Raw genomic sequence first — 15,111 nt, forward strand, 5'->3', positions numbered from 1 at the left:
CTCCCCAAAGTCAGATGCCACGGACCCCAGCCCTTGGACCAGCGAGTCAGGGTGCCCGCTGACTGTGCATCTCTGGTCCTCCCCGCATAGGCTGGTCAGTACGGCGTGGCCCAGACTCGGAGGCGAGCCATCATCCTGGCTGCAGCCCCTGGGGAGCCACTCCCGCTGTTCCCGGAGCCGTTGCATGTGTTCGCACCCCGGGCCTGCCAGCTGAGCGTCGTGGTGGACGACAAGAAGTTTGTCAGCAACATCACCAGGTAGGAGCCCTGCCCGCCCGTGGTCGTGGTGCCGGTGAGGCTCGGGGGAGCAGGGTGGTGCCGGGGGACCTCAGTGACAAGGCCTGGGCCCGGAGAAGGGCCCGGAGCAGTGATGTGGGGTCCAGTGTGCCCCCAGAACGCTCTGCCCCCTGGGCTCATCCTGCCCAAGCACCCTGAGTACAGGGCCACAGCCAGAGCCCACACTCTACACAGGGTCTGAGGAGAGTGCTGCCCCGGTGACCTCGGGTAGCCCTTTGACCACGAGTTGAGGTCCCCTTTTCTGGAGAAGATGGTGCCAGTCGTTGGGGATAGCAGCTGTAACTCAGGTGACAGTAGCTGTGTGTCCCAGAGGTGCCAACCCTCCATGCTTTGCTGCAGGTTGAGCTCGGGTCCCTTCCGAACCATCACCGTGCGGGACACCATGTCCGACCTCCCTGAGATCCGGAACGGGGCCTCGGCACTGGAGATTTCATACAACGGGGAGCCCCAGTCCTGGTTCCAGAGGCAGCTCCGGGGCTCGCAGTACCAGCCCATCCTCAGGGATCATATTTGCAAGGTGACCAGAGCAGGCCTCCCTACAGCTGCCTGTTGGGGACAGAGCTGCGGGTGGAGCCCAGCCTGGGCTGGGGGAGCTGATGTCTGCACCTCCCCTTCCACTCCTTCTGCTCTTGATCCCTCACCGGTAGACCAGCGATATCTCAGCCGGCCCCCAGCCTCACCACCTCACCTCCTCCTCACCACCACCACCCTCCCCCACCACAGTACTTGGCCGTGGGAAGTGTTCATCAGAGCTTATTACTCTGAAGTAACAGGTCTAGGAAGACCTTATACTCCTTTCCTAGAATAGGTCTGGAATGGCCACTGTCTCCCACTGCGTCTCTCACCACCCCTGTTCTCTGGGAGACCGCAGGGCTCCCCTCCTCTGGCTCCACCTGTGCCACGCAAGCTCCTCCCAAACCCTCCCTGCACTTGCCGGAAGCCGCCCCTTCACCCGTCCCCCCTTATTCCACATCCCCGCTCTGGAGATGTCAATGCACGTGTATGACTCCAGGCTGTGCACTGGGGTTACTGTCAGTCTCCCCCAGTGAGATACAAGCCCCTGGGGGCTCCTAGTCGCCTCCAATGTGCCCAGTGCCCACCATGACAGCACCCAGCCCCCATGGTTCCTGCTTGGGTGCTCCCGGAACTGGGCGACAGCCGGGCCTGCTGTGCTCCTCCAGGACATGAGCGCCTTGGTGGCTGCCCGCATGCGGCACATCCCCCTGGCCCCGGGCTCGGACTGGCGTGACCTGCCCAACATTGAGGTGCGGCTCTCTGACGGCACCCTGGCCCGGAAGCTGCGGTACAACTACCACGACAAGAAGAACGGCTGCAGCAGCAGCGGCGCCCTCCGTGGGGTCTGCTCCTGTGTGGAAGGTGGGGCACCCCCTCCCCGTGCCCTGGCCTCTGGGTATGGCTTCCTCCTGCTTGGTGCGAAGCTTCCAGCCCCCTTAGGGTCTGCAGCCATGCGGGGGGCTCAAGGGAAGGGGCACGGTCTCAGGCTTTCTCAGCAGGAGGTGCAGGGGCTCAGGAGCCCAGTGGCCCTGAGCTGGGTGCAGACCCACCAGACCTGGGTGTCCCTGCTCTAAATAAAGGCTGCTGAAAGCAGGGCTTATAGGGAGGCTCCGCCCGGTGGACTGTCCTCACGCCCCGCTCCCACGGCCCCATCACAGCCCTCTCTCCCTGCAGGCAAGCCCTGTGAGCCTGCGGCCCGACAGTTTAACACCCTTATCCCCTGGTGCCTGCCCCACACTGGGAACAGGCACAACCACTGGGCCGGCCTCTACGGGCGTCTCGAGTGGGACGGCTTCTTCAGCACAACCGTCACCAACCCCGAGCCCATGGGCAAGCAGGTAGGTCTGCGGGCCCCTCGGGCCTGGTGGGGACGGACTCGCTGGCCAGGGCCAGCGTGGGCTTCTGGTGGCACGGTCGTAGGTGGTCGCCTCTCACACCCTCCCCCACCATGCTTCTCGCTCCCAGGGCCGCGTGCTCCACCCCGAGCAGCACCGAGTGGTGAGCGTCCGGGAGTGCGCCCGCTCCCAGGGCTTCCCCGACACCTATCGGCTGTTCGGCAACATCCTGGACAAGCACCGGCAGGTCAGTGGACGGACGCTGAGGCGGGGCCGGCCGGCAGCTCCCACGATGCAGGCCCGTCGAGAGGAGACCAGGGTGGGGTGGGTCCGTGGGGAGCTTGGCTCACACGGTCACTTCTGAGGGGATGCTGAACCCCCACAGCTGGTTGACTGGCTGGCCTCAGTATTCCCAGGAGGGTGGTGGTAAGAAGCGGGTAACCCGCCATCCCTGGGGCCTCGGGTCCTCATGGGTCAGGCGGAATCACTAAGTGTGTGGTTGCTATTGACAGCTGAAGGAGATTTAGCCCAAAGGAAACTTCCAGCACATCACACAAAGCAGGCTGAGCGTGTGGTGGTGCAAATTCACTGTTTTGTCACTAAGCATTGAAATGAACCAGTATTTCCTCCTGTTCCTCAGAGTACTAGTTTTGGCTCTTAATTAAGGTACATCCAAGTAATGCAGGTGCATGGCTGGGGTTACAGCGAGACTTTCCCATTTCACACCACCCTCACCCCCCTCAACATGCTGTTCTCCCAGAGTATCAACTTTCAGCCAGAAGTGAGACCTGGTGGCTTTTGTATCTGGATTCTAAGATTTTCTAAAGCCCTTTAAATCCCCTTTCTCTGGCTGATTCTTGACCCATCAGTGTTCGGGGTGGGAAGAGGGTCCAGTGGAAGGGCTTTGTAGGCCTCTGTGAGCCTGAGGCCAGGGACCCAGTGCCCGGGTCTGAGTGGAGGCTGGTGCTGACTCCAGCCATGCCAAACCAGGTGTCGCCCTCCTTCCCTCCTGCAGGTGGGTAATGCTGTGCCGCCGCCACTGGCCAAAGCCATCGGCTTGGAGATCAAGCGCTGCATGTTGGCCAAAGCGCGCGAGAGCGCCTCAGGTATGGTGGGGGCGGACTCGGCAAGGGTGTGATGTTTTGGGGCGACCCACCCAGTGGCCTCGCGTCTCTCTCAGGGTTGCTGTGAGACTGAGCAGGCAGGCGGGTGGGTAAGTGGACAGGCACTGGGGCCCGGTTCTGTCCTGTGGCAGAGTCTGGCTCGGCTGGGCCCACCGTGGACGCTAACCCAGGCAGTCTTAGAAGCCTTTAGGGGACACCTGAGTAGTGCTCAGTCTCTCTGAATGTTGATACAGAGCTGCCACAGGTTCTTACCTGGTCATCCTTTAACATCGACACCTGGGTATTAACATAGCTCCTGATTGATGTACCTGTCGTACTTGTCTGTTGCTTACTGTAGCATACGTTCCCTGCAGTGACTCTCCCTTTTATTTCCCTTCAGCTAAAATCAAGGAGGAGGCTGCCAAGGACTAGTTCTCTCCTCCTATCACCCATGTTTCTGCCACCAGAGATCCCCAACGTGCACTGATATTGTTGTATTTTTCACATGTCAATCAGTCAGTTCAGATGTGTCGTATGCGGTGTTTGTGGCCTTGGCTGACATGAAGCTCTTCAGTGAGATTTGCCTATCGGCTAATTTGACTTAGTGATCAAACTGTGCAGTACTTTGTCCATTCTGGATTTTAAAAGTTTTTTATTACGCATTATATAAAATTTACCACTGTATGAAGTGGAAATTAAGACTTTATGTAGTTTTTATATGTTGTAATATTTCTTCAAATAAATCTCTCCTATAAATCACCCTGGGTGGCGACTCACAATTTACGAGGGACTTCTGGCTGCCTCTCCACTGAGGCAGGATGAGAGTGGGGTCCTTAGTGCCAAGTGTGACCCCACAGAGGTGTTGGTCTGAAGTTAGATCACTCCATGTGTATTTGGGGTAGAGATTGTGACTCAGTGCTGGCCAATAACATGCAAGTAGAACTTGCTGGTGGTGTTTTTAGGAAAGCCTTTTATTTATTTATTTTTTAGCTACACTGTGAAGCATGCAGGGTCTTAATTCGCCAGCCAGGAATCGAACCTGCATTGGGAGCATGGAGTCTTAACTACTGGACCACTGGGGAAGTCCCCAGGAAGCCTTAGTTGGCCTTCCTCGTGGCCTTGTATCTCTTTGGTCTGGAGTGGGCTGTGATGCCTGGCAGTGTAGTGACTGTCTTGTGACCACGAGGCCAGAAGCCCCACACAACAGATGGTGGCACAAGAAGAGAATCATCAGTTGGAGCCCTGGCCTGCCACCCCCAGACAGACCCTGTATTTACTTAAGAATCTGTTAGGTGGACTTTCCATGTTTTCAGCCTGACTGAATTCTAAGAGGAACAAACCTTTTCTTTGGCTCATCTTTGGGAAAGACCTGTATAAAATGACAATGAAGCAGAAGCAGACAAACAAGTGTCACTCACCAGCACAAACCCCAGAGGGCCACTGTTAAGACGTCAAGTAGCACGTGCCCCACCTCTATGTATTCAGGAGGGTACTCGGTGGCGCCTCTACTGGAACATGCCATGCAAGTCACAGGTGCCTTAATCACAAGACTAAAGGACTAGAGAGCGTTCAAATGTAAGATCCATTCAGCTCCTTCATAAGTAGTCTGGCTTCCCTGGTGGCTCAGTCAGTAAAGAATCGGCCTGCCAATGCAGGAGGCTCAGGTTTGACCCCTGGGTGAGGAAGATCCCCTCAAGAAGGAAATAGCAACCCACTCTGGTGTTCTTGCGTGGAGAATCCCCATGGACAGAAGAGCCTAGTAGACTACAGTCCATGGGGTTGCAAGAGTCGGACACGACTTCACGACTTAGCAACTAATCTACCACATAGTAAGTAATTAAATGTTTTATCTTCCTGCTGTTGTAAACGGCACCATCCTTGGATAGACTCTTCCATTGTGTCACAAAGGTCCGTCTAGTCAAAGCTATGGTTTTTTCCAGTAGTCATAGCTGTGAGAGTTGGACCATAAAGAAGGCTGAGCACCAAAGAATTGATGCTTTCGAACTATCGTTCTGGAGAAGACTTGAGACTTGCAGACCTGGGACTGCAAGGAGATCAAACCAGTCAATCCTAAAGGAAATCAACCCTGAGTATGTATTGGAAGGATTGATGCTGAAGCTGAAGCTCCAATACTTTGGCCACTTGATGTGAAGAGCCCACCTCATTAGAAAAAACCCTGATGGTGGGACAGATTGAAGGCAGGAGGAAAAGGGGACGACAGAGGATGAGATGGTTGGATGGCATCACTAACTCAATGGACATGTGTTTGAGCAAGGTCTGGGAGACAATGAAGGACAGGGAAGCCTGGTGTGCTGCAATCCATGGGGTCACAGTCGGAAATGACGTAACGACTGATAATTTAATTCTGTCAAAGCTCATGACAGACTTGAGGGATTTTAAGCCTTTTTTTGTGTTTGTGTACAGTTCAATGGCATCCAATACAATCACTCTGTTGTAGGACCATCACCACTGTGTATTTCCAGAACATTTTTATCATCCCAAACAAACTTCATAGCCACTAAATAACAACCCCTCATTCCCATCTCCCTCCGCCCAGCCCCTGGTAACCTCTACCCTATACTTTCTGAGTTTCCCCATTCTAGGCATCTCATAGAAATGGGATCATAGTTAGCCTTCTGCGTCTGACTTCTTTCACTCAGCAGAACTCTCTCTGGGTTCATCCGTGTTATAGCGCTGGTCAGAACTTCCTTTTTAAGGGTGAATGACATTCCCTCGTATGTATACACGTTTTGTCCATCAGTCTGTCAATGGACATTTGCACTGCTTCCACCTTCTGGCTATTGTGAATAATGCTGGAGTAAACGCTGATGTACAAGTATCTCTCTGAGGTCCCGCTTTCAAGTCTCTGGAGTATATACCTTGGAACAGAATTGTTGGATCACAGGCTACTTCTATGTTTAACTTGTTGAGGAACCAGCAAAAACTTTTTTATAGCAACTGTACCATTTTACATTTGTGCTAGCAACACACAGATGTTCAAATCTCTTTACATCTTTGCCCACACTTGTTACTTTTTGTTTCATAAATGCCATCCTAGTAGTGTCTCGCTGTGGTTTTTACTGGTTTCAGGTTTATGGTGTGTGTGTGCGTACATGTTCATTTTAATTTTTTAAAATTGTGAAATACATATGATGTAATTTTCCACCTTAACCATTTTTAAGTGTGCAGTTCAACGGCACTAAGTAATTTCACACTGCAGTTACATCAGTACCATCCATCTCTAGAACTCTGTTCATCTTGTGAAACTGAAACTCTGTCCCCATTAAACACCAATTCTGAAGGCTGGGGGAAGGATGGATTGGGAGTCTGGGGTCAGCAGATGCAAATGATCATATATAGGATGGATAAACAAGGTCCTACTATGTAGCACAGGGAACTATATTCAAAAGCCTGTGATAAACCACAGTGGAAAAGAATATGAAAAAGAATATATACATGTATAATTGACTCAGTTTACTGTACAATAGAAATTAACAATACTGTAAATCAACTACACCTCACGTCTTCTGTTTGTTTTGGTTTTTTGGCCATGCCCTGTGGCTTGCAGAATCTTTTCTTAGATTTTAATTTTTATTGTAGTATTGTGAAAGTTGCTTAGTCGTGTCCAACTCTTTGCCACCCCGTGGACTCTCGCCTGCCAGGCTCCTCTGTCCATGGGATTCTCCTGGCCAGAATAGTGGAGTGGGTTCCCTTCTCCATGGGATCTTCCCAAACAAGGGATTGAACCCAGGTCTCCCGAATTGCAGGCAGATTCTTTATCATCTGAGACACCAGGGAAGCCCAAGAAAACTCAAGTGGGCAGGTGGCTTATCCCGTCTCCAGGAGATCTTCCCAACCCACGGGTCAAACCCCCGTCTCTTATGTCTCCTGCATTGGTAGATGGGCTCTTTACCAGTAGCACCTCCTGGGAGGCCCTCAGGTCACCACAGAACATTGAATAGTTCCCTGTGCTGTATAGTAGGCTGTCATTAGTTATCTGTTATACACAGTAATGTATATATGTCAATTCCAGTCTCCCATTTCATCCCACCCTCTTCTCCCCTTGCTATCCGTAAGTTATCCTCTATATCTGTATCTCTATTTCTGCTCAACAAATAAATTCATCTACCATTTTTCTAGATTCCACATAGAAGCATTATGTACAATATTTATTTTTCTCTTTCTGACTGACTTCACCCTGTATGACAGTCTAGGTCCATCCACATCTCTGCAAATAGCACTATTTCATTCCTTTTATCGCCGAGTAATATTCCATTGCATACATGTACCACATCTTCTTTATTCCTCTGTTGATGGACATTTAGCTTTCTTCCATGTCCTGGCTGTTGTAAATAGTGTTGCATTGAATACTGTGGTGCATGTATCTTTTTGAGTTATGTTTCTCTCTGGGTGTATGCCCATGACAGCTTGCAGAATTTTAGTTGCCTGACCAGGGACTGAATAAACCTGGGCCCTCAGCAGTGGACCACCAGGGAATTCCCAGAAGCTCCTTCCTTTTAAAACTGAATAATATTCCACTGTATGGATGGACCACATTTTGTTCATTCATTCATCCATCAATGGACACTAGGGTTGCTTCCACCTTCAGGCTAGTGTGAATCATGCTGCTATGAATGCGGATGTACAAACATCTGTTCAAGGCCATACTTTCAGTTCCTTTCTGTATATACCCGGAAATGCTGGGTCATATTTCTATTCTGTAGTCATTCTATTTCTACATTTTTGAGGACCCATCATACTGTTTTCCACAACAGCCAAGTTGTGTTTTTGTTTTTTTATTTTTTGACTTCACCCCACGGCATGTGGGATCCTAATTCCCTGATCAGGAATTGAACCCACATCCCCTGCATTGAAAGATGGAGTCTTAACCACTGGACCGCTGGGGAAGTCCAGATTGTTTTGTTTTTAATGAAATGCTTATTCAAAGCACAGATGAAGACTCTTTGTCTTTCCCGCCTGCTACTTCCTCAGACACAACCATGATGAAAGTGTTGCTGTGTTTCCTTCCTGTCTAGGTTTTTCCACCGTTACCACATGTTCCTAAACTCAGTTATTTTCTGCATCTTTAAAAAACATTAGGTTCATCTATTCTACGCGTATCTATCGGCAACCTGTTTTTCTCAAGCACGTTTGCAATTTTCAAACAAAAGCAAGCTACAGAAAAAAAGATGACACTGAATCCCACAATGGCCAAAACGAATGGTCAGTACTTGTTTCCCCTTTTGTGTCACAAGGAAGCTTTTCTAACACCCCATCATCGCCACAATGACCACGATCACGCACATATGTAGTGTGTCCACACTGACAGGCAATCATTTGCAACTACTAATTGAAAACTAACACAAACAATCACACAACCACTGATCTACCACTGACTATTCCAGCACTGGTTCCAGTGCTGGGCAAGCATGCAGCAATCACACAGACCAACATCATCCCCAGCAGTCTCAAGAACAAAGTGAGCAGACAAACTCCACAAAGAATAAGGGGATTTTGAAAAGCAAGAAATACTACAATCAAAATAAAGCAGAGAACATGGGGACTTCTCTGGTGGCCCAGTACCTAAGACTCCATGCTCCCAATGCAGGGGGCTCGGGTTTGATCCCTGGTCAGGGAACTAGATCCTGCATGCTACAACTCGAGATCCCACATGCCACGACAAAGATAGAAAATTCCACTTGGCCAAATATGTAATTTTTTTTAAAAAACAATCAATTGGGATGGTCTGACTCTGACTCTGATCCTTAATTTGTTCCTTTCCAGATTTTATTATTAAAATGCACACATGTATGTGCAGCTGGACTTTTTTCTAAAGATCTGGCTCTTTTTTTTTTTCCAAGGATAGCTGGACTTTCTACTTGTATATTTGCCTATGTCATCAACTGCCCAGATCAAGATGCAGAAAATTCCCTTCACCTGCCTGGCACTGCAAGCTGGTTCCATCTCCATTAAGAGATGATCACAGATGATTTGTTACTATGGGTTAGTTTCGCCTGTTAGAGAATTTCACACCAGTGGAATCCTATGGTGTCTCTTCATTTGTGTCTGAGACGTGCATCCGTGTCACTATCAGTCATTTGCTTCCCTTTATTGCTACATGGTACTCCATTGTAGAGATGGAACAGTTTATCCATGCCTCTGCTGATGGAGTTCTGAATTCTGTTATGACCTGCATTGTGTCTCCCACAAAATTCATATGTTGAATAACCCCTAGTACCTCAGAATGTGAATATATTTGAGGATAGAATCTTAAAAAAATGTTTTAAAGATAAATAAAATGAGGTCATTAGGGTGGGCCCTAAGCCGACAGGCCTGGTGTCCTTATAAGGACCATGTGAAGACACAGGGAGAAGACAGCCATCCACAAGCCAGGGAGATAGGACTCAGAGGACATTTTGATCTCAGACTCCCAGCCTCCAGAACTGTGAGAAAATAAATGTTCATTGTTTATGAGCTCTTCAGTCTGGTATTTTGTTATGGCAGAAACAAATTCAAATGATTCCCAATTTGGGCCATTGTGAATAAGTCTGCTGTGAATGTTCATGTGCATGTCCTAATATGTGACCTTTTGTGGATGTGTGTTTCTCGTGCTTTTGAAGAATACCAAGAAGTGGAATTCCACCTATGAGCACCAGTGAGTCCCTTGAAACTGCTGCCAAATTTCTGAGCGGTGCCACACCCTGAGTGTCCACACTCCCCTCCTGACGCCCTCTGTAGAGTTCCTTCCACTCTTGTCTTTTTTTTTTTTTTAATTATTTTTATTTGGGGCTGCACTGGGTCTTCACTGCTGTGTTCGGGCTTTTCTCTAGTTGTGGTGAGCAGGGGGCTCCTCTGCAGTGGCTTCTTTCGTGGGGCACAGGCTCCAGGCATGTGAGGGCTTCAGCAGTTGCGGCTCCCAAGCTCCAGGTGCGCAGGCTCAGTAGGAGCACAGGAGTTTAGTGTTCCACGGCATGTGGAATCTTCCCAGACCAGGGATCAAACCCCTGTCCCTTGCATTGGCAGGCAGATTCTTTCCCACTGGACCACCAGGGAAGTCCTGCTCTTATCTTGGCTGCTGTCCTGTGGAGTCTCTGGATGTGGACAGAATGTTGGTGTGGTGATAAAGGACCACAAGAATGGCTCAGGGACTTCTTTTCCATCCAGCCTTGGACTCAGGCTTCTCCCCACTGTCCTATGCTTCCCTTGGCCCCCTTTTATTATCCCTTAGAAAATACCTGATTTGAAAAAAAAATACATGTTCAATGTTTAAGAAAAAGTTTTCCAGGGATTTCCCTGGCAGTCCAGTGGTTAAAACTCTGTGCTTCCACTGAAGCGGGTGCAGGTTCGATTCTTAATCAGGGAACTAAAGTCTCATATGATGTGTGGTGTAGCCACCACATAAATAAATAGAGAACTAAAAAGAAAATTGTATTCCATACAGAAAGAATACTGCGATGGAAGTACAAGCAAACCTCAGAGATGTTGCAGGTCTAGTTGTAAACCACTGCAGTAAAGCAAATATCAAAATTAATCGATAAAGAAAATATGAGTCACAATTTTTTTTTGTTTGTTTTCTAGGGCATATAAAAGTCATGTTTGGGGGATTCCTTGATGGCTTAGTGGTAAAGAATCTGCCTGCCAGTGCAGGAGACACGGATTCAATCCCTGATCCAGGAAGATCCCACATGCTGCAGAGCAACTAAGCCCGTGTGCCGCAACAATTAAGTTTGTGCCCTAGAGCCTGGGGGCCGCAACTGCTGAAGCCATGGAGCCCTAGAGCTTGAACTCCGAAACAGGAGAAGCCGCTGCAATAAGAAGCTTGGGCACTGCAACTAGGGAGTAATCCCTGCTGTCCACAACTAGAGAAAAGCCCAAGCAGCAACAAAGACCCAACACAGTCAAAAAGAAATACATTTTAAAAATAAATAAGAGTCATGTTTGGACTTCCTGGCGGTCCAGTGGTTAAGGGTCTGCCTGCCAGTGCAGGGAAGTGAAGTGAAAGTCACTCACTCATGTCTGACTCTTTGAGACTCCAATACAGTCCATGGAGTTCTCCAGGCCAGAATACTGGACTGGGTAGCCTTTCCCTTCTCCAGGGGATCTTCCCAACCCAGGGATTGAACCCAGGTCTCCCACATTGCAGACGGATTCTTTACCAGCTGAGCCACAAGGGAAGACTGCCAGTGCAGAGAACAGGGGTTCAATCCCTGGTCCAAGAAGATTCCACATGCCGTGAGGCAACTAAGCCTGTGAGCCACCACTACTGAGCCTGTGCTCCAAAGATCCTGCTGTGCAACAGGGGGAGCCACCACAGGAGAAACCCCTTTGGCCGCAACTAGAGAAAGCCCTCACAGTAATGAAGACCCAGCGCAGCCCAAAGTAAATAAAATAATTTTTTAAAGTCATGTTTACACTATGTGTATACGTGTGTATGTGCTCAGTGGCGTCCAGCTCTTTGTGACCCCAGTGGGACTGTAGCCCACTAGGCTCCTCTGTCCAGGGCATCCTACAGGCAAGAATACTGGAGCGGGTTGCCGTTTTCTTCTCCAGGGAATCTTCCCGACTCAGGGATCAAACCCACAGCTCTTACATCTCCTGCATTGGCAGTTGGATTCTTTACCACAAGCGACACCTGGGAAGCCCTATGTAGTCTATTTAAAGTGCACAATAGTATTATGTCTAGAAAAAAAAAAAAACTTTTAATTTAATAATACTTTACTGCTGCTGCTGCTGCTAAGTCCCTTCAGTCGTGTCCGACTCTGTGCGACCCCATGGACTACAGCCTACCAGGCTCCTCCATCCATGGGATTTTCCAGGCAAGAGTACTGGAGTGGGGTGCCATTGCCTTCTCCGAATACTTTACTGCTAAAAATGCTAAATAAACATCATCTGACCATGCAGGGTTCCCACCAACCTTCAATTGGTAGGAAATCTATCAAGTGCAATGAAACAAACTATGCCTATAAAGATGAGGCCAAATCGAAACACCCAGAAGCATCAGTGTTTAGTGGTTAAGGTCCTTCTGGGTAGCCAGAAATGGGCACAGTTTTCTCTAACAGGGGTGAAGCTCGTCGGGCAATATTTAGCTAATCCCTTAGTCATGACAGTTGTGCTGTTTTCAGTTCCAACCCTTTAAACCACATTGCACTGGGCGCCTTCTTATAGCCAGTTTAGGGCACTTGGATGTATATTTCCTTAGGCCCCTTCCAGAAGAGGACATGCGAATTTGTGAATATGAAAAACATGTTAAAAGGACTTCCCTGATGGTCCATGGCTAAGACTTCAAGTTACCAATGCAGGGGGTGGGGGACGGGGCCGGTTCGATCCCTGGTCAGGGAACCAGACCCCACAAGCGGCAACTAAGAGTTTGCATGCTGCAACTAAAGATCCCACATGCAACTAAGACAGGCTGCAGCCAAGTAAGGAAATACAAAAAAAGAAGAGATTTAAAAAACATATTGTATATACATTACATCTCGCATATGTAACATAGGGTGTGTGCTATATATTAACATGAAAAATATAATTTTATAGTTTATGTATATGTTTACATTTAAACCAAAAAAAAATCAGATGGTAAAAATTTTAACTAAAACAGCATTTAAAAAATAACCTTCTCTTTCCCGATGGCTTCCTCTCAAAGCATTCTCTCAGCAATAGTTTGATAATTCTGTTCCTAAAATAGCTTGAATGTATCTACATATCTATCTATTATTAAAGATATACAAAAATTGGTTCCTATAGCATATGCCATTTTATACCTTGCTTCATGTTCTTTTCTTGGATGTATTTTTAACATGAACTCAAGTAGATCTACTTCCTTAAGGACTGAATAGCATTTAATAGATTACAGCATAGCATGTCTTTTTTTCTTTTAATATTTATTTATTTGGCCACACCAGGTCTTAGTTGCAGCATGCCAGATCTTCCCTGACCAGGGATCAAACCCAGGCCCCCTGCATCGGGAGCTCTGAGTCTTAGCCACTGGAGCACCGGGGAAGTCCCAGCAGCATAACACGTCTTAATCTATTTAACCAGCCGCTGTTAAGGGACAGATAGGAATTTCCAGTTTTTGCTGTCATGAACAGTACTGTTCGGATAGCTTGTTCTCACATCTTTACATACATTCCCAGGTTTTTCTCACAGGTTGAATTGTCAACTGATTCAAAGGAAAACACGTATGTGTACTTAAGTTTTAGTAGATATCATCAGTATGCCATCTGAAGAGTTTGCATAATCTCACGAACAAAGTACAGGAGTGTCTTTTTCTCTGTATCTTTGCTACCACTGAGTAATATCAAATTTTTACAGTTTTGCCCAACTGCAACTTTCATTGTTTGGATTTTGCATTTCTTGAAGTAAACTTTAGTGAGTTTGCACAAATGTTTCTTGACCCTTTGTACAAACTTTATAATAGATTCATCTGTTGTCAGACTGCCCTCTTTTTTTTTTTTTTGGTGGTGCCTCACAGCTTGCAGTCCTTGTTTCCTGACCAGGAGTTGAACCCGTGACCCCTACAATAGAAGTCTGAAGTCCTAACCACTGATTGTTACTGTTGTTCAGTTGCTAAGTCTTGGCCGACTCTTTGTAACCCCATGGACTGCAGCACGCCAAGCTTCCCTGTCCTTCATTATCTCTCAGAGTTTGCTCAAAGTCATGTCTACTGAGTCAGTGATGCTGTCTAACCATCTCATCGTCTGCTGCCCTCTGGACCACCAGGAACTCCCAACCACTCTCTTTATTTACTTATTTTCCCAGCCTCCTTCCTGGTCTCCTGCTAATTTATTCCTTTCCACCCTATCCTCTACAGGCTTCTAGAATAATCTTTCTCACAAGAAAATCTGGTCACATTGGGTGACCATTCAGAACGTGTCAGTGCCTCACCCACACCCCACATCGTGCAGGATAGAGAGCCTATGCTGGGAATTCCATGGTGGTCCAGTGGCTAAAACTCTGTGCCCAAGATACAGGGGGGCTGGGTTTGATCCCTGGTCAGGGAACTAGTTCCCACGTGCCACAGCTAAGACTCTATGCAGCCAAATAAATAAAAATAAATATTTTTAAAACCTTATATATATATATATATAACAGACTACGATCTTTAGTCTAGTTTTTAAAGTCCTTTATAATCTGGTTCCTATCGGTTCCAAATACCCACAAATTGAGCACTTATCAAGTGTAGACACCCTGAGGGTGCTGGGGACCCAGAAGTGAACGAAGCAGGCAAATGTCTTTCTGCAGCAGTCTACAGCAGTTTTTACCATTTTTTTCATTATCGTCCCTCTAAAAGAGAAAAATGGAATTATCTTCAATTTAAATCAATGTTAATCTAATTACATTTAATTTCTCCCTAACAATAGAAATTAAATGTTTAGTAATAAGATTTTGTCTGGGAGGGTTGGCTCTGGAGGGCCACAAGTCATTGTCATCTCCAAGTTGGTTTGTTTTTTTGCCACAGAACAATTAATTTTGGTCCCCTTGGGAGTCATATCACTCCCACTGAGAATGCATGCGGTAGAGGGAAAGCTGGACAATAAGCAATAAATTAAAGAAAATGGAAAAGATTATATCAGGGAGCCAAGAATGTTACTAGGAATTCCCTGGTGGTCCAGTGGTTAAAACTCTGCACTTCCACTGCAGGGCCCAGGTCTGATACCTGGTTAGGGAATTAAGATCCTGCAAGCTTTACCGTTCGGAGGGGAAAGAAAGAAAAAAGTTACTCAAAGAGGGAGAATAGTAAGGGGGTGACTTGATATCTTGGTCATTTGAATCAGGAAAGTTCTTTCCAGACAAGGAAGACCAGTTTTGGTTTCTTCAGCTGAAAAATGGAAACGATAATTTCCTCCTCACAGTTCCTGCAAA

At 47.7% G+C, this 15,111-nt stretch overlaps 1 protein-coding gene across 3 annotated transcripts in view; it reads left to right on the forward strand.

Moving 5' to 3' along the window:
- The window catches only part of DNMT1 (DNA methyltransferase 1), a 53,310-nt gene extending 39,688 nt beyond the window's left edge, over positions 1–13,622 (forward strand). For 2 of the 3 annotated variants that reach the window (XM_027547790.1, XM_027547789.1), the window contains 7 exons: positions 91–257; positions 636–813; positions 1,478–1,673; positions 1,986–2,149; positions 2,277–2,393; positions 3,162–3,252; positions 3,650–4,008. In XM_027547790.1, coding sequence (XP_027403591.1) covers positions 91–257; positions 636–813; positions 1,478–1,673; positions 1,986–2,149; positions 2,277–2,393; positions 3,162–3,252; positions 3,650–3,681 — 945 coding nt within the window. In that variant the 3' untranslated portion in view covers positions 3,682–4,008. Of the gene's footprint in view, positions 1–90; positions 258–635; positions 814–1,477; positions 1,674–1,985; positions 2,150–2,276; positions 2,394–3,161; positions 3,253–3,649; positions 4,009–10,827 lie in introns of those variants that run through there. The other variant, XM_027547788.1, reaches the window with a different exon arrangement.
- Positions 13,623–15,111: the final 1,489 nt, after the last annotated feature.

The sequence above is a fragment of the Bos indicus x Bos taurus genome, chromosome 7, assembly GCF_003369695.1.
Source record: "Bos indicus x Bos taurus breed Angus x Brahman F1 hybrid chromosome 7, Bos_hybrid_MaternalHap_v2.0, whole genome shotgun sequence".
In the NCBI taxonomy this organism is placed as follows: domain Eukaryota; kingdom Metazoa; phylum Chordata; class Mammalia; order Artiodactyla; family Bovidae; genus Bos; species Bos indicus x Bos taurus.